The following is a 26,495-nucleotide window of genomic DNA, read 5'->3' on the forward strand; positions in this document are numbered from 1 at the left end:
AGGCAAGTCAAAACATGGTTAAGATCTACTGTCTAACCTGTTACAAGAACGGTTTTTAAATTTATCCATTATTACCATATTATAGGTTAACAAATGTGTAACAGTAATTCATTTATAAGAAACTAGTGAAATACTAGTGGTTATTGTGTACAATTTTGAATGAGTATCCCATTTTCATAATTGGCTGACATTTCTCAAGATAATATCACATGTATAAAAAAACCACATTATTGTAAATCTAATGTTTATCTCTTAGTTCAAAATTTAAAATGTATTGTGATGTGTCTTATGGGATATTTTAAATTCATAGTTTTGTTAAGGGGGCCGGAACTCACTCAGAATTTTAACCCTAGTTGCGCTTATAAGTCACATTCAAGACAGAATTGTCTAATTTTGGCTTCAGATCTTAATTTGTACATGACTTGACTTAGATTCTGAACAGAATTACTGATTTTGTTTTTATTTGTGGTGTTAAACATATTTTGGAGCAATAAAAATGATTCAATTCCCAACTTAAGAGTGTGGTTTAATATTAAATTGAATTTATTTTGGTACTTTAGGGGGAGGAAATAAGCATTTTTACATATGTGTTTAGACAATTCGATTTCGTTTCAATATACTGATTTTTCAGTATATATTTTATTAGTATCATTTGATAAGAATTAACTAATATATCACGTGACGGCAAATTTTTTTAATCGAATAGGATTACTTGCTAAAAACTTTATTTTTATTTATTTATAATATTTGCCTATTTTTAATTTCATATTACTTTAATAAAAATAAATATTCTCTGTCCTGCGATAGAATGCACAGATTCTGCTCAACCCCCTACGTTACTCTGCTATCAAAACTGATTTGCCTATGGCTGGGTCAATTGGGAATACTTAGAAAAACTGATTTTAGTCAGTTTTATTGTGCGTTCTCTCGCTGGAAAGTTTAGTATTGCTCTACAATTAATATTTAAGTATTGTAAAATATCAAATTTGTGGTTAAATATTTATATTATGTGTACCTATGTTTAATTTCTAAGGCCTACAAACAACTAGCAAAGTTTAAAGCAGTATACTAGGATATTAAAGGTATAAAAGAATTGATAAGAATATAGTAATGTATTACCTCTACCAACTAAGAAGTTGGAGAAATTTATTATACATTTCAGACCGGTTTGAGAATTTACATCAGAAATAACACTAAAAATATGAAAATAAAAATCTAAAAATTGAATATTATCACCATTATTTAAGTCAATACATAATCAAGTCAATAATAACAAACTTATTTTATCTTAAACAATTTCTAAAATAATCTTTTTTATGACCAAAAAAAAAAAATAAATAAAAAAAAATAAAGACGGTGCATTAAAAATGTATGCAATTTTTTACAGGTTTACATATAAATTCAATGAATAAATAGTAATTATTATGTACAGAGTAAAAATTATTACTAGTGGTATTTAATCAAATGCAAAACTGTTTTAAATATTGAAACTGAGATGCTATTTAAAATGCTTGTGTGTAGACTTATCAGGTAATAAATTGTGCGCAACCAAAACTTCTATTGGTGTTTATATAGCGCAAATGGATTTGTTCACTTGTCAACCAATTAAAATAGAAAACAAAATTAAAAAAAATCTCCTAGTTATATTGTTCTGGTAAGACATAAGAAATGTCGTCCCAAGGATGACGGTAGAGCCCTTGTTTTAATCTCTTCTGATCCATAAAATGTCCTAAAATAAAGAAAAAAATTGAATATAAAATAAAAAATGTTATTATCTTCTTAAGAGGATGTTAGCGCAATGTGTTTTTTTCTCTGGCAACACAGACAAAACCCTTTAGCACAAAATAATTTTTTTTTAATTTACGTTTTTGATAATCTTAGGGTAAAATTACCAATTATAAAAATTATAGAGAATAATACTTTTGAAGGTATTACGTAATGATATTATCTTAATACAATAAAATATCCATTTAAATATACAATTTTTTAATTTAAGTTAAAAAATAACAAAGTAGAATATTGATAAATGAATGTATTTTATCTGTGATGTGGGTGTTTAAGAGAGAAAACAAATACTGCGCTGGCATTCTTTTAAAGTATCTTTTATTATATTATGATATATTACTAACCAATAAATCCAATACTTCTTCCAAGTACAAATAAACTGTTAATTGAGCCCATATCAATATACTCTTGGGCTTCTTCACGTGTAAAACTTCCACTATGTCTCAATAAGTCACAGAATGATACAGCAATACATCCATCAACATTCAATATAAGATTGGGTTTTTTGGATGTAGTGATTTTTTCTACCTCAAGAGCATAGTTCAATAATGGAGTGGCTGGGAAGTTTTCCAAAACAAATTCTTTTATGATCTTTACTCTCATGTCTGGATTATTGATCTTAAAATAAAATTATCCATGATTAATATAACATTTATATTTATTAGGAAAATTAATGGCTTACCGATTTTACACGATGACCAATACCCATGATGAGTGATCCTTTTTTACGCATTTGGTTCACAAACTCCATTGGAATCAAACCAGAGTCATATGCTTCAGTAAATTGTTTAGCAGCTCCATCCAAAGCACCACCAAATCTGTCTCCAATCGTCAATAATCCAGAAACCAGAGATGAAACTAGATCTTTACCAGCTCTTGCACAGACAATAGTATTGTGAGCACCAGATACAGCTGGTCCGTGATCAGCAGTTACCATAAGACACATTTCAAAGAATTTGCACACATATGGCGGCAAAGAACGTTGGAACCACAAAAGTGATATAACTCCTCCAATACCCATATCTGCCTTAAGAACATCACTAATTGGCATACCAGCATACAATAACTCTTGTCCACGTTCATCACAAATACTAGTCATAAATGAAGCTGGTTTACGAATAAGGCCAAGTTCACGTGCCCAAGAGTAGTCCATGGGAACAGTTGGTGGTGGTAATTCAGCTTGAGGAATGATAACACCTTCTTTCACTAATTTCTTATAAACATCATGAATAATATCACCCAAAAAGTCAAATGAAGTTGGTACAAATGCACCAGCCTCACGGAGGCTGGCATTTTTGGTAGTAGCTGTTTCTTGATCAGAGTTGGCACATGAACCAGCATGACCAAATTGAACTTCAGATGTAAACATACCTGATAAAAATAAATATGGTTTTTTAACATATTTTTATTTATACCTGAATTATATGGTGCTTGACGTGCAACAGGGAGATAAAGAAAAACTATAGATTTTTGTTTAACAAATACTGACAAATTATAGACTGGTATAAAATAACAGTTTTCAAAGAACTAATCAAAACTTATTGCACATGTATAAATAAGTATAAGTATATGACAGTTTTTAGCCATTAAATGGTAGGAATGGACAGGTTATATCTAGTGAGCAGAAGACCAATTTACATAGTTATAAAAAATTAAATCATAGACCTTGGTTAAGATAGTACGATTTAGTAGAAAAAGATTAAAAAGAAAATCAATGCAATGCTGAAAATAGAAACAGTGTTTAATATAGAGAAGAAAAGATCATAATAGATTGGCATGGGTTGTAAACAGATTGTTTTAATCCTATGAAGAAGTATTTAAGCTTACTGGCACAAGTTCCAATACACCAGGCCACAAGTGGTTTTGTGATTTTCTTTTGAGTCAAGGCTTCGCAAACCTCATATTCTTCAACTCCTCCAACTTCACCCAACAGTACAATCATTTTAATTTCTGGGTCTGCTTGATATCGCATGATGTGATCCATAAATGTAGTGCCAGGATAACGGTCACCGCCAATAGCTACACCTTCGTATACACCATCAGTTGTTCTTGAGATTATGTTATTTAACTCATTTGACATACCACCAGATCGAGAGACATATGCAACACTATAAATACAATTTAAATATAATTATTAATTTAGTCTAGATAATTTAAAATTTTTAAAGTTGTAAAGAATTGCCTTAAAAGTTGAAACATTACCTTCCTGCTCTATATAATTTGGAATGTAAAATATTGTCCATCATACCACCAGTGTTACCAATCTTAAAACCACCCGGTTTTAATCCACCAACAGTGGCAGGTCCGATAACAGTAACTTTCTTTTCATTGGCCAATAATATTAATTTTCTTGTCATATTTTCAGGAATACCTTCAGCAATAATAGCAATAGTTCTGATCTATATAATTTACATTAATATTAATTATTAATTAATGTTAACTATAAAGATACTAAAACCATTGTGTTTCAGTCTTACTTGAGGATAATTAAGAGTTTCAATTGTACTGTCATAAGCAGATCGTAAAGATGCAAAGTTTACTAAGACATCGGCATTTTGATGCTTCAACATGGCATCTTCCATTCTTTTGTAAACTAAATTACAAATAAACGTTTGATTAGATATATCAAATACATACAAAGATATCACTTACCCGGAATTAAAACTTCTTTATGTCCCCAGTAAAATTTCAATTTATGATCACCGGTGAATGGATATACAAGGCATGCAACAGACGGTTCATGTCTTCGGCAAACAAAATCAAAATCAAGCATACTCTGCAAAATAAAATAAGTTCATTGTATTTTAATTAAATAAGACTTCTTTTAAACAAAGACTATGCATTAAAAGATGAACAAAAATAAAATATGATAATTATTATTTACCTGTACAGCTCTAGTTTGCATTCCCCAAACAATAGCCCTAGTATTGCTTCCAAATAAAGGCTTAACAGAAGGGGCTGTCAAAGTTAACTTAGGTCGTACAGATGATGCTACTGTTGGACTTGTTGCACCACCTTTAGATCCATCAACAACTTCTTGTTTCGCATTCACAGAATTTGAGTCCTAAACATTTTATTTTTTATTTTTTAATACCAACAAATAACTTAATTATAGGCAAGTGTATTACCTGTCCACCAGGTAAGAGAAAATTGGCAGTAACAGACTCTTGTTCAGTTTCTTTTGGTATTGGTTTTTTACCCAGAGCATACCCAACAATAGCTGTCATGTGGGTTTCTGGACCAAATACATAAATGGGAATACGTAAAGTCTTTCCTACTTCTCTTATAATTCTCAGACCTTCTTGGTAGTTGGGACCAGCACGACGAACGTATATTGTGATATTGTGATCTAAAATTTTAGTCTGGTATTCTGTCAAAGCTGTGACGATACCTTTGAATGTTGCTGCTACATTGGTGAAATTGGCAATACCACCTCCAGTAATTAAAACTTTGCCATCAGGATGTTTTTCTTGAGTCATCAAACCCAAAATTGTTTTTGCATACTCATAAGTTTGTTGTTCTGATGGAGCACCACTGTATTCTCCATAATTGGCCAATTCGCTAGCACCACCATAATCACAAATGGTATCAGCATAAATAACAGAGGCACCACCACCAGCAACCATTGTCCAGATACGTCCTTTTTTATTTAAGATTGTTAACTAAATAAAACAAAAATCAATTTGAAATTATAAGAAAAATCTTAACAAGTTAAAATGATTATAACCAAAAATACTAAATTGTATTGTTGTTTTTATAATTTACTTTAAGAGAAGCTCCACTTTTAGCATCTAAATCTGCAATGTAAGCTTCTTCTGGGAAGGCATCCCGTCCAAATGGTGGTGGGTATTCTATTTCACCCCAAGATGAACGACAAATAAAATCAGCAGTGGAATCAACTTTTGCAGCCAAATCCAAAATGTATATAGCACTATCTGTTACTACCAATGGGTTGATTTCCAAATATGTGAAGTAAAGGTTGACATACATTTTGTATAAAGCAACTATAAATGTTGCAATGGTTCTAAAATATATGATACATTTATAAATTTTATAAATGTATTAGATGTAATTTTAAAATATATTTACTTTTGTTTGGCTGGGCTGACTTTGGTCAATAGCTTTTCTAAGATTTGTTCCTCAGTTACATTTTGTCCAATTGGTACTTCAAGTTTTAATGCTTTAGCATCAACATCTCCAATGTCTACACCACCTTCATGATGGAAGAGAATTGTATCAGCGTGGCGATGAGAGTAAATACATACATATGCTTCTTCTTCCTACACATAACAATTCATTAGAAATATTAATTTATTTCAAGTAAATAAGCATATTTATACACACATCTTTGTGAGGAATGAATGGTTCAATGATGAAATTTTTCAGTTTTCCATTGGCACGACCAATTTGTTGGTCTTTACCTAAACGCTCTAGAATCCACTGTTTAGCTTCAGAATAGTTAGTTTTTACTTTAATCAAGCCTAATTTACCACGACGTTTTATTAACTGATCAGGTTTTGCAACTAAGCTCTAAAAATAATAAAATGATAATTAACTATTATTAATATTAATTAAAAATAAAATATTTAATATTAATACTTCAGTTTTAAGCCATGGGTTATCCAGTACGAGGTCTTCCCATTTAGTGTTTTCATTAACCGAAGCAAACCGGCATTTCACAGCAGATGTTAAGGGGGCTAAATTTCTGTTTATGATATCTTTACCGGTTGCTTCACTTATTGCTTTGGCTGACATTATGAATCAACTGAAATATAAAATATAGATAATAAGTAAATTACATAAATAATTATAATAATATTATAAAATTTTTACAAATTTAGTTATTAATTAATAAAGTTTTTGATTTTATTTTCATGTGCAATATACAATTTACATGGCTTAATACTATATAAATATATGGGTAAAGATTAAACATAAGATATAATATGATAATAAATATTGCAGATAAAGAAGATTTATTGATAACACTCCTTTTCTAAAATATACTTTATTATTTTTTTTTAAATTTTATAACTGATCACAATTATACCACTTTTAAATCAAGTCTCTTGGAGAATTATCCAATAATGTAGCAGAGGCCAATTTTTTGATTGATAAATAATTTAAATTAAAAAAATATTAAAACATTAAATCTAAGTACAACATTTAAACAAAAAAAGTCTGATCAATTTATAAGTGAGTATTGAGCAATTTATTCTATCAATCTCTATAATATTAAAAAAATATGGGCATTTATAAAAAATATAGATAACATAGGGGTCATTAAAGGTCAACTTCATTTATAAGTAAACTTGAACGACCTTAAATATTATAAATTATTCGTAAAAATATCAGACATATAATATATATATATATATATAAGAAGCAAAGCACATGGAGAACAACTTAAATAAAAATAGTTTTTATTATAATTAAAATGTAAAATTATTCTGTAAATCAAGAGAGAATATCAAAAATTTGTATTCATCATTGATTCTTTATATTTATTTTATATATTAAATTTATACCTACAGTTACATAATGATTTGTAGTTGAAACAAGGATAAATCATGTATGACGTGTAGGTTTGGTTATATATATTGCCACAAATTAATGAACATAATATATTAGGTTATTACTAAATATATCAATTCAATTGTATGCTTAATTGGTTAATTAACAACTCGTTAAAAATAATACGAATGGAACGTGCTTTAAAAATAAATATTAAAACAATATTTATGTAGTTTCCACAATTTTATATTATTTATTGCTACATTTTATAATACTGTTTCAAATGAGTGAATATAAAATGTATTTATTAACACAATAATGTATGTATTGTAATATAAAATAATATAATATAATATTTCATATAATGAAATTCTTGCTAAAGTAATTGATTGACACAAATTATGTGATCTTCACATAGATATATTGTAGGTAATTTTAATATTATCAAAATATAAAATAATACATTTCTATAGATACAGATAATATGGTTTGCATTAATAGCTTGGTATTTGAAATAATATTTATTTACATTTATTATTCATTTAAAAATATATTCTCTTATTATAAATGTAATTTATAAAAATGCTTTAAAAATTAATTTCCTATATTTTTTTATTTAATGAATATTATTAGAACTACTTTTAGTAATAATTTCATAATTTAAAATTTCTATTTTTAGAAATACCAAAACATGGCTAAAACCAGTTTTTTAAAATTATTAATTTGGTTATTATATAATACTTTCTCACAATTTACTTATGAATTGAAGAACATCAAAATATGAGAATATTTACTGTGGCAATTTTTAAAACTTACGATTTGTACAAAAATACATAATACAGGTTTATAAAAAAATATATTATAATAAACTATGAAAAATTGAAGCCATATTAATTTCAAGAAAATATTATCAATGAAAAATTATAATCAAAACGTAAACATTGTAGATACCTAATTGTAATTCTACTGTTATACTTAGTATAATCAAATATCAATTACTACTTTTAGTTATAGTTCTTAAAAGTAGAAATGACTCAGTCATGTACTCATGTTCACTAATCTTAAAAGCACACAGGTTTTTTGGATTCTTCGTATTTATTTTATATTTTCAATTATTATTTCAATACATATTATTTTTTTTAAATTACTAAAATCAGAAAAAGTATCTACGTTATGGTTTAAACATACTAACTTAAAATTACTGAAAAAAAAAATGTTAACATTGATTTAATTAAACAGAATAAGTGTTATTAAACTAAAATAATATAATATCTAAATAAGAAAAATATTTTTATAAAAAGCAAATTACCGTCAGTACAGTGTTTAGGTTGATATATGGGCCGATGCCGATCAGCGGAGATCGTTATAATTTATAAACTGTGTTATTAATAAAACACAGTATAAAGTTAGTATTTAATAATGATTCACGACAATGTAGTATACCATGAGGCGGACAGTGAACACCGTCGATGGCGCGAACACGACTGACATGATCGGAGAAAGTTATTAAGCTCGCCCTTTCTTACGTGACCAAGGTCGTAACAATATCCAAACCAATATTATAACCTATTGACTTAGACCGGTATAGATAATAATGATTAAGACTGAGAAGCCTGTTTTGTTGGGTCAATTGATCATAAAAAAGCTGTCGATAGCAAATCTTCGGGTAAAAAAATAAAACATTTATATTCAACTCGGAATGATCTTAAAATTTTTATTTAAGAAAATAATAATTAAAGTTGCGTTATTTTTGCACATAAATAACTCTTATAATAGAAAAAATGATTCTAATAACAATAAAACGTGACTCAGTATTAATAATTGTAAAAATGTATACTTAAATTTACTTAAGATTTTAGATAAGCGAATATTTTTTTAATTATATTTATTAATATAGTTTTAATGTATGAGCAAGTTTCTAACTTCTATAAGCCTATTAATAAGATATACTTATTTACTTTATTCGAACTAGGTGTCGCAGCTAGCACTTACTTAATTAGTTTTAATAGTAATATGATTATTTTATCACACATAAGCATTAAGCAGTATATACTGTGTACGATAATAAAAACGAACGTGAGAATGCAAGATCAAAATAACAGCATTTTAATATCTGTTGAAATAAAAATCAATGTTTTTAATGATAGGTACCTATAATAGAATTCATACCTATTTGAAAAAAATTGAAAATGTTAAGAATAGTTGAAAAACACTCGTGATTCAAATTGAGATAACTAGAATATTAAAATGTACGGATAAGTTTTAATTAATACATACATAATATAGGTACGTTTTTAATAAAAACTGAACTAAGAAAATAAATTGAATATAGTATCTGAAAGAATAATTTCTAGTATATAGCAATATTTACCTAAGTTCTATACTTATAAATCATTTAAAATTGTATTAATTCAAAACTATTCTATAATTGTTTGATTTTTAAACATTTTTTTTTTTTTAAAGTGTAATTACTACATTACATTTTTATTGTATAAACAATTTTACAGATAGTATGTTTATTAACGAAAAATAAATATTTTGTATTTGTGTGTTAGACGTGTTGCGTGTTTATTTAGGTAATAGGTACAAAGGCCAACTACCACTAAGACTAAGTTGCTTGCAATTAATAGCTGAAGGTTGTCTTCATAATTCAAAATTAGACTAGAATTAATATAATACTATAAAGTAGTATATCGAAGAGTACAAATAGGACGTAGGTATATTGTTTCGTATTATCAAACCAAATTTTAAATCTGAAATAAAACTAGTCATGTAATAATATGTAGTATTACAAGTTTTTCCACAAGTAAGAATCTGGTTAGACTTAACTTATAAATAAGCAGGAAACTAATAACATGCATGTACTAGATACTTTTCTTTCGACCTTGTTGAAAGACAAGGTCATATTTTTCATAAGTTGTAAAAATACCAAATTTTTAAATATTGTCTTGGAAGAAACGTAAAAATATTAGACGCTAAGAAAACTTCAAGTTTAAGCTATATATTAATCGTAAATACCTACTTCGCATACCTCACGTAGACATTTAAGTATATACATATTTAATATATATGATTTAAATACAGGAAAATAAATTACTATATTTCAATATTAACATAATGTTTTTAAAGCAATTTTGGTAAAATTAAGTTAGTTATTTAACTAAATCAAATAAATACTACATTTATTATTTATTTAATTGTAAATTTTTGCCAATTAAGACACTTATTTTTGACAAAATCAAATGTATTCTATACATAGGCAATACGTTAATGATTAATGGATACCTAATTAATGAAGAAGTGTTATTAAAATTATTTTCCTAAGAAAATCTCTTACTGATTTCACTTAAGTTATATATACAGCGATAAAAGTGAAAGTAAAACGTGTCAACATGATAAAATAAACAATATGATGTAAGGACAGGGGAGAAAACACGGATTAACGAATTACCTATTTTTGTATATTTGTCGCTATAGACATTGATATCGAATAATAATAAAAGACTTATTAACTGTTCAGAAATACAATATTATTTCAGGCGAAAAACTAACAAATGTATGTATACCGAATCAATAATAAGGTCAACACAAATAAACGAGTACAAACATACCATTACCATTGAGGTTATACTATAGTTTCATTATACTATTAAAAACTCAAAATAATAAAACTTTATAATACATAATATTTAATAATTAATAAGTAATAACCAATTCAAAAACTCATAAATGTATAATTAGTCGGCAGCAAACAAAAAGTTTATTTATTTTAAATGTCGATGTGTTTAAAGTACAAGTGTGAGAAATAGATACTTATAAATGAACTAAAGTTACTCCAAGGACTCCTTGACATTGATAAACCCTAACCCTGCTGGTATCAGTATTAGTCCGTAAATTCGTATTTATAATGTATGGACGCATATTACTATCTGACGTATTATTGATATTATACATAATAATTAAACTATTTACGAACCACAAGTCCACAAGGTACGTGTGAAACATATATACCCAGTGAATAATGTTGTGATGTAACTTGGCTACGGACGACTTTTTTCCCATATTACAATATTATAAATATAATTGTAAGCCAGTTCAGATGTATGTTTTGTCGTAGTAATAAAATAAGTAATAACCAAATTAATTTGTACTTAATGAATTAAAATAATATTATAATTAATGTAATGCTTGTGTTTTAAATTTAACATAAATACGTAAATAATATTTACATTGACGTTTATTTTTAATCAAATAGAAATAAATTGAATTTTAATATTAACTACAAATATATTGTACAAGTGTAATTTGTATAATTACAAATTTCAAAAAATTATTATTTTTCGCTAAATTATAATCTAAATAACAGATAAAAATAGTTTTGTTAATAAGGATGATATAAACTCGCATTAGAATAATTTTACCAAAACACTGTATTTAGTATTTAGAGTAATCAAGTTATTACTTTATTCATTCATAAGAAGTACACTTTCGAGAGGACCGGCTTAGTTCTTAATTACATTTTTAGTAAAATAAAATTAATTTTAACGTAAATCGTAATGTAATCATTATTTACATTATTTAAATTAAACTTAATAGAATAATAATTATAATTAATTATTAATTAGATATCGGAATTAAGAAGATCCAAATCATGTAATATTTGATTTAAATAAAACAATTTCGGAAAAGGTAATATATTCAGAGACGTTTTTAGGAAAGGGCCAGGGGGGATTGAGTCTCGGGCAATTAATTTTTAAGGGAAGTAAATTTTGGATTTTGCAGAGTATTTTGATATAATACGATTAATACGGTATGCGTTTTTTTCTTATCTGGGGTTAGGTTAGGTTTTTTTAGTTTTAAATTCCTAAATACGTCTGATTATATTAGATTCTTCGCAGCGCAAGCAAAACGTAATTTAATAATAAATATTTAAAACAATTTTAAGCAGTCTACTGTAGTTTATAAGACCTCAGTATACAAGTATTACAGTAATATAAAAATTTTCATAATAACAATTTAATCGTAAAATTTAAAAATTCAAGATATTGAGTGAAAATTACAATACTTTATGTACAACAATCTTTAAAGGTTTTAAATGTAAAAATAATATCTTTCCTACTCACAAATAAAGACTAAGGTAAGACAATTAATTATGATAATAAATTGATTTAGGTATTAGGAAGTTTTTTTTTTTTAAGTAAGTTCTGAGAAGTTTTGTATTGTAATATTTTACGTAGGTACTATCTTAAAACATTAAGTATAGCTTGTTTAAAAAAATTAAAGATTATAAAAAACTAATAAATGAACACGAATAATGTTCGTACAATAAATAAACAATTAATACATATAAATTTAATAGTAAGTCAATTTATTTTAAAATTTATGCTAATAACACAAAATTAGTTGTATTGAACACAAATTTGCTTGTATGACGGAAAGAACAATAAATGGTGGGTGTTGCATCTTCTTAAAATTGTAACTTTTAACTTTCAAAATTTAAAAAATAGTACTTTTGAAACCTTAAAATAAGCTTCAATATATTTGTTAAATATAACATGTAAAATAATGCAATAAGCCTTCTATCGACAAAATTATTTGAAAAGTTAAAAATTCCATCAAACATGTGTTAACACATTTCCTATTATCAATAGAGGCATATACGCTGAAGTATATCAAATACCGCTATAAAAATGTTTTGAGCTCGAAATTATAACAGATATATGGCTAATACAGGAAACAGCAGCCAAAAAGGACATAATATATTTTTCTTAATTTAAAAGAATTGAATAGTTTTGCAAATTAATTATAAGCATCGCATTAAATTTAATTATCTTGTTATTCATTCAATAAACGCCCCCTCCAAAAAAAAAAAACTCTGCCGGAGTAACGTACGCTAAAATATAGTTTATTATTTGACATAAAATAGGTATGAATTTTAGTTTAAACTAAAATAATAATTAATAGGTAAAACTGTTTATTATAAATTTAATAATATTTTTTTGTAGATTTTGAGTGAAACGATAAATATTTGAATTAATTATTGATATTACAAAGATGATATTTATTTTTGTCTGTTAACATTTTTTGGAACAGAACACATCCTCCAATCTCCAACTTTAGGGATGGTTTCTGCCTTTCTGGTAGAAAATTGGATCTAGTAAGTATAATTTAAAGGGAGGGGAATAAAATTAAAATAAAATTTCAAGTATTATTTTAATAACTAGGAAAAATAACAAAAAGTATAGGAAAAGTGGGAATAATATTAATGTAATACCGTATTTTGACAAATTCGAAATTATATTGGGTGATTATTTTATCGAACATTCATTGTTTAAAAATCTAATAACTTTATATTTTGAAATAATTCAATACATAAAATTCGAAATTTGATGAATAGTTTATGATTTATAAGTATTTAAAGTTTACGTTAATTGAGTGGAGAGGAACGGGATACATCGCAAAATATTGGTCTTACAAAAAAAATAAATATCTGTTTACATAAACTTTTAATACTGGTAACCAGGGCCAGATTGGTCTGGCGAACTACCGAGTATGATTCGGTGGGTCGCTCAAAATATGGGCCGGATTTGAATGTTTGGTCGTATTATTTTTATGATAAATTAGTAGGTACAAACATTGGTAGAAAATATAATTAATTTGAATAATTTAAACCGACATTTTATCTAATTCAACGTTGCTTGTAACTCATAAACTAGTCGTCCGAATTTTGATTTTTATATATCGAAATAATCACACCATTATAATATACAGCACATCGGAATTGATTTAAGTAAACATCAATTAACTGATATTAATATTACACTAATTCTGAGTTACTATATAAGATATGACATATACGATATTTTTTGTATAAAATTAGATCAAATTTCGATTTATTGAATTAGTAGTAGGTATAAAATAATAAATATATTATAAAATACCTTTAGAAAAATAGGGTTTTTCAGTTTTCGTCACTGCTCAAGATAGTTTTTCATGTATCTAAAATGATTTATCATTGAATTCGTACATTACCTATCCTTTACAGTGACCTACTCAATAATAATACAAACTTAAAACTAACACAATAAAGCAGTTTCCTGAAATTTTTTCTAGTTAAAATTTGGTACATTATGACTTTTATTCTTATATAATTTGAATTATGTGTAATCAGATAAAAAAAAGAATCGAGATATTACGAAGATGTCATACAAAAAACAGCAAATCATTATGTACCCAGACAAAAAATTGAAAACTAATGACATATTGGGAGGTAGGTATTTATTTTTATTTTTTATTCAGCATTGTGTGCAAAAAATCGAAAAATTATTTTTAACATTTGTCGGAAAAGTGGAAAAACGAAATAAAATGTGTATCTTTCCTAATAAAAATTGAAGGGAGGACACTAAATAATGACACTAAAGGATTTTTGGAACAGCTTTGTCATAGCATCAAAAAGGCTTGGCCTTGTATAAAGATAAGAATATGTTTATTGTGAAGGGTTTTTGATGTGTTATAGATGTTTAAATTATAAATAACTTTAATTTTGATAAATATGTATGAATTATTTATTTCTTTAACATAAAGGATTAGTTTATTATTGAACACACTTAGTGCTATATAAACAAGTTATTATAATATTATAATAAAGAAATATCACTGTGAATAAATGAGAAAATTGTTTTTATAGATGAATGTGAAACTGTTTAATTTATATTTATTATTTAAATATAGGTAAATATTTTTATTTAAAAGTTAAACATGTTTGGTTTAACAAATGACAAACCAGAAAGTTTTATATTTGCTTAATTAAATAAAATCACAATTATCATACACAAGGAGGATCACACAAGGGATACTAATTTTACAATTCAAATTAGTAACCTCTATAATTATATACTGTATATTATAATAGACAGTCAAAAATTGGTGAAGAATTTGCAATATTTATATGTTGCAATAAGTTACATTGTCTTAGACAGAAAAATTAAAATAAATTAATAATAAAAACTGTCTTATTTGTATAAACAAAATAAATAATAATAATAAAATACTTTTTTATTTGAATGCGCTAGATAATGATATATTTATGTTAAATAAGATTATAGCAGATATACATAAACAAATAATATTACTGTCTAATATCTATAATTATATATTTAAACCAAGGGATAAAATGGGGTTAAAATTTGACTCACCTCGAGACCCTAAAAAATATACATAAAAATACATTATAAAATATATAAAAAAAATATTAGTTTATAATTTTATTTTACAATGTAAGTATATAAAAATTAGGAAACATTTTAAATTGTATACTATTTTTATATTATAAGTATATGAATATATGATTCAAAATCAGTTACCATCAAAGAAACATAGTTACAAATCATGTTTCTATATGTAGGTAATATTACAAAATAGAATCAACAAATTATAGAGATTCAATAAAACTGGGAATAATGCAAAATTATATTTATTTTTTTTTTTAATGTTTGTTATCTGAATCAGATTCTATACTTAGAATACTGACCTAGAGATTATAAAAAAAAAATGCAAAATCTTAGCATTCATTATTGTCTATTTAATACATAACCCTAGTACCAAGGGAGGTAAATTAAATTTACCATTTAAAAATCAAGAAAATAAAATTGGAATCCAGAATACTGTAAATATTTTAATGTATATTTTATCATTAAATATTATCATTTAAAAAATATGTAATGTTTATACTTAATAAATTGTTAAGTATTGCATTATAAATAAATCTATGATATTCATATCATATATTTAATTTAAATACCTATCCAAATTTCTTATTCTTTTTTTCAAAATAAAAAATTATTTACAATCTATTCTACGAGGCATAAGTAACAAATTAGAAAATAAAAAAAATACACAACAATGATATACATGAGGAGAGGGAGGCTATCTAGTGATAAACCATTTATTAGATTCATTTTTGCAAACTATTTATAAATGGTTAGTTGACCATGTTAATCATTCAATACATTTTGACATAATTTTCTTTTAAGATAATTTGTGGGATTTCCAAGAAGTGAGTTGGATGCAAGTTTAGCAATTAAAGAGCAAATATTTAATTTAGAATGGCATTTTTTATAATGTTTTGTGGCTAATTGGTTTACTGGTTCTACTTTTAAGTGTGAAATTGGATACAAACCATGGTGCAGAAGAGTGATGAATTGGGAGATTCAAAACTTGCAGGGCACGTACTTGGGATAGTTTTGCACAACCCAGATTTTGATTGCATAGGTCTAAATAGGGATTTGTAGATTGTAATTTTTATGTGAAAAGCTAATTTTGATTTTAGAATTATACAAAATAAATTAAGTCTACAATTTAAGGTTTTTCTTTTAGATTTAATATGAAAACCCCAAATCAATCTTTTATCAAGTATAATATTGAGATATTTAACTTCCGAGGTTTTAACTTTCTAAACTCATAGTATGTTCAATGTTCATACAGATTGTACTAAAAAGTAAAATATATTTTGATGTTGAAGTCTAATATAATATTGTGACATCAAATTCATATTATAATATAGGTCATTATTATGTTTATTAGATATCTAAATAATTATATTGATATAATATAAAATGGAATTATACTTCATATCATGAGGACAGTAATGAGTCTTGCATCTGCCGCCATCAATAGCACTCTCATTTTTTAACGCCTGGCGACTACTACAATGATTATAAAGCGGTGGGAGATGCGCATTGACCGACAAAAGAATGTGTATCATCTTCTCTCGTGAAACGGAGTAGGTATAGTAATGTGTTATATCTATTATTGTCATATAATCACTCTTCAACAATGACTATCCTAATACTTTTAATATTCCTGCCTTATACTTGATCATAAATCCCATAATTTAGTACCCACCTACCAAGTATCTATAGATCAGGGGGGAAGGGCTAGGTAAATTGGGTCTGTGATAATTTGTACACATTTTGAAAGTGGTAAGTTGAGTGCTGGACATAAAAAGTTAGTAGGTAGTTTGGGTTTTGGTTATAAACCATCAGTCTAAAATGTTAATACCTTATATTAATAAAACAGTTTAAACATAGAAAAAAAGCAATTTTTTAAAATATTGTTTTGGTTTGCCATTTTCAACACCTGAAGAAGTTGGCAAATGATGAATGTTTTGTAGAAGATTTAATAGTTATACAACCAAATGGCAAGCAGATACAGATATTTGGAATTATAAACTAGACACTTATATCTCAACTGATACTACATTTTTTCTAAATATTTGGTCCGAATTGGCAGTTACTACAACAAATAGTTGTGAATCATATCATGCTGTATTAAACCAATGCTTTTACAGCCCTCATCCTAATACTTTTAATTTTGTTAACGGACTATAAGAAGTACAGTCAGAAACTCATATAAAATTACGAAGCACAAAAAAAAAAGAATTATGCTTGATAAAGTATAACACTTAAGGGAATGATTGATAAAATATACTATAAATATGATAACCCGATTTGAAATTGTTTAATCTTTGTCATTTAAGATTTTACCAAGAACATGATATAATAAAAATCACATAATAATTTTTAATTTATATCATTTATACAATATTTATACCATGATTATAAAATTTGAAGTATTATATTAAACATACATTTTTTTCGGGACTCAATTTACCAATCTCGGATCAGAAGTTGCCAAATGGCATCCTGTGAACAAATTTTATTCAGCCCATAAACAAGAAAAACAAGTAATCATTACTTAAAATTTTATAATATCAAAATGTTAAAAATTTGTACTTTGAATTTTTTTAGCCCAAAAAAAAAAAAGATTTCTCATGGGGCTTTTCTAAAATATTATTTGGTGACTCCTGCTATAGTAGTTTTACACAACTACTATTAGTATATTATATTGTTTATAATAATATAAAAGGTGTACAACACGATATTGCATATGGTCCATATTAAGTTCATGGTATTGTATACATTTTAAGGTAAACACACTGTTGCATGTTTTAAATTTTATGCAAGTTATTGAATCTTGTATAGGATGTTTTAACATATTATAACTGTATTAAAAATATTAAAATGTATTGATTTTTCTTTAACTATTTGTTTTTATCATAATTAGAATAATGTAATTTTGTTATACATTTATTTAATGGTGAAATACCTCCAAGACACATTTTAAAAACAAATTAGATATATTCCTTGATTTAATAACTTAGTTTACAGAAATATATTATGTCTTGTCTGTTAGAACTAATTTTTATCTTTATTCTCATCATATCATAAATAATTAATATTATACAAAGCTTGATATACATTAAAATACCATTCAAACACCAAATTCTAATCACTAAATTCTTATAATATTTGTGTAAATAGTGTATAATATAATCTATTTGTCTTAAGATAATACATAGTAGTACATAACACAAGTCAAAATTGTGAACAGAAGTCTTTAAATATGATCAAATTTTTATTGATCCCATCTTCTAAATAATTAGTTATTGCTGAATGACTAAGCGCTTCAATAAAAATTATACAATGTTTTAAGATATATCACAATATACAATAAGCTAATAATTTTTTTTATTTGTATAATCATGCAATAGTAGCAATGCATGGATTATATTTAAACGGACGGGGATAATAGTCACCCAATTAAGTGAGGCCAAGAAACCCAAGGGTGGGAGTTAATCGAGACGTCTATACATTAAAAATTATAATACAAGAATGTAAATAATATAAAAATACCATCGTCACACGTCGGTAGCAATAAAACGATCATCATTCGTACATTAATATAATAACGACACGATCAATAAACGCATAATACAATATACCTAGGTGTTATGTAAAATAACAATTATTAACGACAATTTGAAAGAACAGTAATAATAATATAATATAATATTATGTATAACGTAATAAAATGCTTACATTGCGAACAATAATAACTGTAGATGTAGTATCTCGTCGTCGTGTGCGCGCGTTATTCGTACCTCTTTGATGCGGGCGTATTACAACACTGTAATGACAGACGACAATAATATAATATAATCGTGTTTCGTCTAACCGGCAGTTTAAAGCGAAACGAATGTCTTTTGAATTATATTTTGCTCTTGGGAAAAATTGGCGACGGCGATTCAAAAACGACTGATGTATTATAACTATTATTATTATTATTAGTCGATGTGACGTATGGGAAGAACAACCCGAACGGGAGCGATAATGAATTTTCGGTATTCGATAAAAAGAATATAATACGAACGAGCAATGGTGATTTAAGCAATTGGTTAACTCATTGCCGGAACTGGTTGACAAGACAACTACGACAACTCACGCCATCGTAACGGGAAATGTGGCAGATAAATTGGCCACAGTGGTTGTTATCATGGTGGACAGTTGACAGTGCATGGAACGTAGCCTAGTTGCCCCCGGTCTTGGGCACACTGTGATCTGACGGACGAATCGTTTTAGGGGGTTTTCACTTCATCAGTTTTCCGTTTTGAGACTTAAATCATTAATCTTAAAATTTATAATATGAGTACGATATACCGAACACGTACATGCTACGTCGGTCGTCGAGAATAATTGCTTATAAGTACTATCAAGTTATTATCTATTGATGATTATTAATTTTCTGATATCTTATGCGATGGCAATATGGCATTGAAACGATTGTATTAGGTCCATCCAAATCCCTAAATCAGCAATATTCAAATTATTTCTATTTATAGAGGCCCTAAGTATATTATGAATTTATGAACCATTATTAAATAACGTTTATCCAATAGGTATATCAGTAAGAAATATAGTAGTAATTTTTTGATATTAAGTCTTGTGACATCGACTTCTGAACGGCTCGCTTAGGAAATTATTACTTGCAACCATGATTAATAATATAATATGTATTTTGTTTATAATTGTATTTGCAATTAACTATTAGGGTAGATACTAGGTATATAGTTTTATTAACAGTTGCATGTTGCATTAGAAAATGGTTTATGGTAATAGTTTAGTACAAAGGTTGACTGTATTATATTCCCAAATTTATCGGGAAGTGTATTTTTTAAGAATTTATATTTTATCATGAATTATAATAAAATAAAAAAAATATGTTTTGTCCAATATCGGTAATATCCTGTCTTGTCCTTATTTTGGAGGTCGCAGCCAATATATTATCTAACCTGTGCGGCCGGTATCTCTTGGTTTAACACAAATGATGTACGTCATAATATACCATTACTCATTACGTATTGTACATTTATTAGTTCAACAAACGCCCGTCAAAGGTGAATAAGGCAAACGCCAAACAGTGGTAAACTAGTAGTCTATTTCATTAAAAACACACGCTTTAAAAGACCTCAATATTTATCAAGTAGTTTCTAACGAAATCTCATTTACAACACGTAGTAATTATACGTTATGCTTACTATGACGTGTAACATTTAATTCGTATTTAAAACGATATGCTAATCGCAAACCGTTATTGTCTTGTAGAAAACGATTATGAGTAATTCATAAGCAACAAAAACTCTTATGTGTGCAGGAAATACATTATTTTTTTTTACAATCTATAAGTAGAGGGGAGTTTTATAGATGAACCACTGTTTAACAAAACTGTATATTGATAATCGTTAATTTAAAGCAAGATTTCTGATAAATTATTTTATAAGACATTTTTATTAAATTATATTTTATATATATTTAATATTAAATTGATTAACTCTGAGATAAATAAAAGCATCAATTTAGAGTAAAAATAATTATTTTAATATTTGTTCAAATTAAAAATAGTATGTAGAGCATTAAATGAAACAGAAAGTTTAAATAGTTATTATTTTTTATGCATTTTAAAAATTGTTATTTGAGATTTTACACGAATGAATAAGTATAAAACTTGGTAGAATTATGACGTAATTATACATAGTTAAACATTATTAATCTTAAAATAAAAATTACTGTAAAATAAAAATTTTGAATAAAAAACAAATATCAAAGAACATTTTCAAAGTCAAAGTAAAAATGCAATAAAATAAACATTTGTAATAAAATAAAAACAACTTTGATTTAATATATTTGTAAAAATATAAGTGATATCACTAATAAATTACACTAGGACCCCAGTAGGTATAGACAATTGATTTTATTATGATGTTAATCATAGGTGCAATTTGAGTTTTAATTTGGAGGGGGGGCTATTATAATTTGCATGTATGTACTGTGTATGCTCTCTGAAATATATAAAGGTGGAAGGGGATATATACAAACCATTTGGGGGGGGGGGGCTATGATTGATTTTGAGGAGGCTTAGCCCCCCAAGCCCTTTTCAAATTTTGCTCATATTGTTTATTCTAAGTTTTAATTATAATTTCTAAGCAGTACAATAATTATTTGAGTTTAAAATTGTATGATCATTAAAATCCTGATCAAATATTTCATCAATAATTTTAACTGATTTTAATATATCATCTATAAATGGCCTTTTGAAATGATCTACTGTTAGTATTGTTTTTATCAAATTGTTGACATTCTAAAATAACATAAAAAAAAAAAAAAAACATTTATAATATTACAAAATATAACAAAGAGAATAATTTTAAAGTAGTGTTATTTATAAAAATTATTACTTCGTTAGAATTTGGAGGAAAATATATTTTTCCACTAATCACAGCCAAAGCAACAGAATCTCCTCGTTCATAAACCAAGTCAAAAGGTGATTTTTTATAAAGCATTGCATACAGTAAACATCCTAAGGACTAAAAACATTAAAGATAAAAATAATTAGTATAATATTAAAAAACTAAATAAAAATATATATTCATAATTTTATTTAATTAAATCTTTAAATGTACTTCAATAATGTTTTATTTAAGTTAAATTTAACTTGTACCTTAATTTTAATTTATAAGAGTTAAAAAAATATTTATAATAAAAATTAACTATAAAATATCTATATTTTTCGAGGCAACATACAATATTGTCAATGTCATACAAATACACTCACATTAGTTATAATCACGGTATATACTGTGGTTATAATATTATGTAAATATGAAATATGTATAAAAAAATAATTGTTATTTGATTTATATAAACAATACAAGTTTATTTAATGGTTTTTTTATTTAAATGGACACCTAATAAAATAATTATTAAATTTATTAGTCACAAGATTTTTTAATGAAACAATTATTGTTATTATATCATATAATTTAATGACAGTAAAAATATAAGAACAAAATTTTAGTTAAGACAGTGCTGAGTGTATTACATAATACAATTAATATAATTATTGATAACTACAATTTACTATTTATTAGAACCAATAAATAATTATTTAGACACAAATAAAACAGTAAATTCAATATTTTAAAAACATTAATTGTTGAGTTAAATTTGAAGTAAAATTAATTCAACCTTCAATAATTTATACTAAAAATAAAATATTTGTTATATAGACTAATAGACTATCTCGACTCATAATTTTTCTTTATATTTATCACATTCATTTCAGTTATTTATTATTACAATGACAAGCTATAGAGGTGCTGGAGCGCGTGATGTACCCAACTCGCCATATGGTGAACTCACACGTTTTCATATGCGTTCCATGCACATTAATCACAACTGTAAACCTTAATTTTTAATTATCAATTTAAGTTATACACTTAATCTCTACTGTACGGATAATCAGTTAACTACTTCTTTCTTTTTTTTTTTTATAATTATTAATATACAATATAACACAATTATTATTGCTGACGGGTTATATTCTTATATTGGGAAATAATTATAACTATCACTTGTTCAGCAAAAATGCTGCCAGTTTCAATGGTAACATTTAATGTTATTCCAAGATTTAGTGGTGGATAATAAGCTATATAATATAAGAGTATTGAAATTAGTTTCATCAAATTGTATTCTATGCAACCAAATGTTACATCACTGTATGTTTTGCCTCCTCTCAATATTTAATCTCTGATTCATCACCATACAATTCAATTATGTCAATTTTAAAGCTAAATCTATTTGAGAAATTAAAGATAATTCTTAAAATATATTAGAGCATTTTAAGAATACATTTTAGAAAAAAAGTTTACTAGGATTTTGTGCTTACAAAATAATAATTTAGAATATTTTAATATGTTGAACCGTTGAAGTATTATCTATGAATTTAATTACTTTTTTATGAGTACAAATGTATATTACTTTGTTCTTACCCAGACATCAATACGTTCATCAATAACAGAATTAATATCTATATTAAACAATTCTGGAGCTCTATATGTCATTGAACATCTTTCATTAACTTCATCCAAAAGTTCTTGTGCTTCTTTTTTTGAAGTCACTGTTATTCTGGCAGGAGCAGCAGATCCTACAAAATATATTCTTTAAAATAATATTTAAATTGTATTTTAATAGTTTAACAACCTCTCAAATGAAGTAGTCACCTAAGTCAATTATTACTGGTTCATTATTATCATTAAATAATATATTTGCAGGTTTTATATCTCTATGCGAATAAGATAGATCATGAAATGTTTTCACACTCAAACAAATCAATCGAAAATGTTTTAATATATATTTCAAATCCATATGATAATGAGGTTTAACTAAATTGTCATGTAATGATCCATTCTAGACAAGTTAAATAATAAAAATATATTTTATACGTGATCTACACAATTTTTAAATTAATTATACCTAAGTAGGTAACTACTTACTTTGTAATAAGGTAATAACATAAGAAATGTATCCGTTGGGGTTTTTGAAAATTCTAACGATTTTTCAATCATTTCACATCCAATTAAATTAAGGATATATTTGTTTCCACTGCTTTGTAAAAGTTGATGGATCTTGGCTTCATTCCAAGCATTCTCACGGTCTTTTTGATCATGGCATAAAATACATTTCAATACAAATTTTATATTATCAATATTTTTTACAAGGAATACTGAACTAAAGCCACTGAAAAATATTTAAAAATAAACATTAATATTATCATATTAAAATACAAAGAATAGATTAAAATATACATGTTGGGTATACACTAAACTTGGATTGAAAATGATTCACACTCAATGACAATTGTGACATTATGATAAATTAATAAAAATAATTTATTTAAAAACTAGTGATATAGAATAAGAATAGCCTATAAGTATTAATACAGTTGTATCATGGTTAAATATTTGAAGAAATGTATATCCATTAAAATTTACTTAACACACCTGATACTTAAATATCATAAAAATTGAATCACATAACTCACAATGAATTTATTTTTTAAAATAATACTTAATAATTTTTTTATTCTATCAAAAAATTGCAATGATATAAAATAGTAGTAAAAAAAATAAATTATTGTTGTTGTCCTATATAATATATGTCAGTCAATTAATATTTAAAGTTCTAATGTGTATGAACAGCTCAAATTATTTAATGACCATACTATAGATCAAGATCAAATCATGTACATTTAATAAAATTACCCTTGTCCAATTTGATCAAGCACATAATACTTGTTATCCTGTATTGTGACATGTTGTTTTTCACAGGCACAGCCCATGATTAGTTAATGGTTTGGAGTTTATTCAGTGATAGTTAAACGGCATCAATTATTTTAATACATAAAACATTAAACGAAAAATAAAATCAACTAACTAAAACGCATAGGTAATAATATTAGTAAGTGTCACCAAATCGAATTGATGATGAATAATGAATATAATTATCTTGCGATTTTTAGTTTATAAAGAACAATAGATCAATATGAATTTAAAATTATCTATAAGCTACGTTGCTTAATTTTAATCTATTTTACGTTTAATAAATAAATTGTTGGCAAGGTGGATTGAATCCACATTGATTGTAGGTATCTAATTTATCACTTTATCATAGCTACCGTGATAATAAATATTATCTTTATTCGCGATAAAATGGAGTTGATACTATATAGATGGATTTACAACGAAAATGACAAGTACAATCTTAGAAGAATGTCATAGTAATATAGTCATAGTGGATTATTTAATATTATAGAAGTGACACCAAAGTCAATTGATATCTATACATCACGATTGAAGATTAACTAGTATAGGCTACGAATATTATTCGTGTATAACTAGTATAGGATACGAATATTATTCGTGTATAACTACTTGAAGATACATTATAATATACATCTCATGATTAATTATATAAGATTTATCATGATTATTTTTAATTACCTATCTTAATAAATTGTGTTTTTAAACATTATCAATAACAAAAAATTTTGGTCCAACAACTTGAGTTTACCTGCAAGATCGACAGTTGTCCGCTTCAACAAACTCCGCGTGGGTTTTTCACTCCTACCAGATTATGCTTGGCCTCTTCTAAAAAGTGTCTGTGACCTTCAATATTTACTTTCTCATTTTCCGTCCTTAGATAACCGCGACCGCCGACCATACGTCCCGCTTTTGAGCTTTGTGTTCCGCTGTCTCCAAAGAACCCAAAAATGTTCCGTTTTGAAAAAAAGTCATAACCGAAAACATGTTGGTGAGTATACCGCAGACGTATAATGTACGTCTGTACACTGATATACATTATACAATATACACATACATTTTATACTGTAAACAGTGTACACTCTCATAGGAAATAGTTTATAGTCTCGAGATAAAAATAAATAACTAATTGTCGTAGGTAATTGAAGTCATTATTTCGGATTTGTGGATCCAAAAATTATAAAAAAAACGACCGGAATAATTAATAAGTTATTACCTATGTAACATTTGTGTGTGTTTTTGTTTTGTCATTTTTATATAATAAAAAGGCACTGTGTTTACTATATTTATAGTGTTGTAATTTTACGCAAAAAATATTTTGATTTTCCTATTAAAATTTACAAGTTACCCACTTTGAAACTTCCCGAGCACAATAATTTTACCGGCCCAGTTAATTTAGCTAGATATTTTAGCAAGCGGCCTGTGTATCATAATAATCTTGCGGCCTACCGCGGTAGCTCGCCGGCCCAATCCGAGTCCGATCACGTTACACTAGACTCTAAACTCCTAATTTTGCTCAATATACCTCTCAACAGTCTCAACCTTTCCTTCATTTTTAACACTAATTTGGAAATTGTCATCAACAAAATAATCAACTTTATTTTGGAAACTGTTTTTGTTATCTAGCAATGTTACTTTTTCT

General features: G+C 26.3%; 2 protein-coding genes across 3 annotated transcripts; both read right to left on the reverse strand.

The window, feature by feature from the left end:
• Window positions 1–1,105: 1,105 nt before the first annotated feature.
• LOC113557292 (ATP-citrate synthase) lies at window positions 1,106–19,622 on the reverse strand. Of its 2 annotated transcripts, none has more exons than XM_026962751.1 (14): window positions 19,239–19,622; window positions 6,385–6,550; window positions 6,130–6,315; window positions 5,875–6,065; window positions 5,551–5,809; window positions 4,914–5,447; window positions 4,670–4,849; window positions 4,438–4,561; window positions 4,263–4,378; window positions 3,988–4,184; window positions 3,613–3,893; window positions 2,468–3,156; window positions 2,130–2,403; window positions 1,106–1,729 (listed from the first exon to the last, which is right to left on the reverse strand). In XM_026962751.1, the coding sequence occupies exons 2-14, from the start codon at window positions 6,538–6,540 to the stop codon at window positions 1,638–1,640; spliced, it is 3,279 nt and encodes a 1,092-aa protein (XP_026818552.1). In that variant the 5' UTR covers window positions 6,541–6,550; window positions 19,239–19,622; the 3' UTR covers window positions 1,106–1,637. The 2 variants fall into 2 exon arrangements, with proteins under 2 accessions (XP_026818552.1, XP_026818543.1); XM_026962742.1 differs by lacking the exon at window positions 19,239–19,622 and adding an exon at window positions 8,609–8,791.
• A 1,725-nt stretch (window positions 19,623–21,347) lies between these two features.
• On the reverse strand, window positions 21,348–25,130 carry LOC113548484 (serine/threonine-protein kinase 16). Its single transcript, XM_026949381.1, has 6 exons — window positions 24,797–25,130; window positions 24,029–24,272; window positions 23,756–23,942; window positions 23,525–23,679; window positions 21,932–22,060; window positions 21,348–21,834 (listed from the first exon to the last, which is right to left on the reverse strand). The coding sequence occupies exons 1-6, from the start codon at window positions 24,871–24,873 to the stop codon at window positions 21,676–21,678; spliced, it is 951 nt and encodes a 316-aa protein (XP_026805182.1). The 5' UTR covers window positions 24,874–25,130; the 3' UTR covers window positions 21,348–21,675.
• Window positions 25,131–26,495: the final 1,365 nt, after the last annotated feature.

Source organism: Rhopalosiphum maidis, chromosome 1, assembly GCF_003676215.2.
Source record: "Rhopalosiphum maidis isolate BTI-1 chromosome 1, ASM367621v3, whole genome shotgun sequence".
Lineage (NCBI taxonomy): Eukaryota > Metazoa > Arthropoda > Insecta > Hemiptera > Aphididae > Rhopalosiphum > Rhopalosiphum maidis.

Excerpts from the sequence above, each read along its gene's own strand:
- LOC113557292 (XM_026962751.1), bottom strand. The coding sequence starts at position 6,540 with ATGTCAGCCAAAGCAATAAGTGAAGCAACCGGTAAAGATATCATAAAC. Across the intron at positions 5,448-5,550 it reads AAAGTGGAGCTTCTCTTAAA|TTAACAATCTTAAATAAAAA; the intron begins GTAAATTATAAA and ends TGTTTTATTTAG. Across the intron at positions 1,730-2,129 it reads AAGAAGTATTGGATTTATTG|GACATTTTATGGATCAGAAG; the intron begins GTTAGTAATATA and ends TCTTTATTTTAG.
- LOC113548484 (XM_026949381.1), bottom strand. The coding sequence starts at position 24,873 with ATGGGCTGTGCCTGTGAAAAACAACATGTCACAATACAGGATAACAAG. Across the intron at positions 23,943-24,028 it reads TGTTATTACCTTATTACAAA|AATGGATCATTACATGACAA; the intron begins GTAAGTAGTTAC and ends TAACTTGTCTAG. Across the intron at positions 21,835-21,931 it reads TTCCTCCAAATTCTAACGAA|AATGTCAACAATTTGATAAA; the intron begins GTAATAATTTTT and ends ATGTTATTTTAG.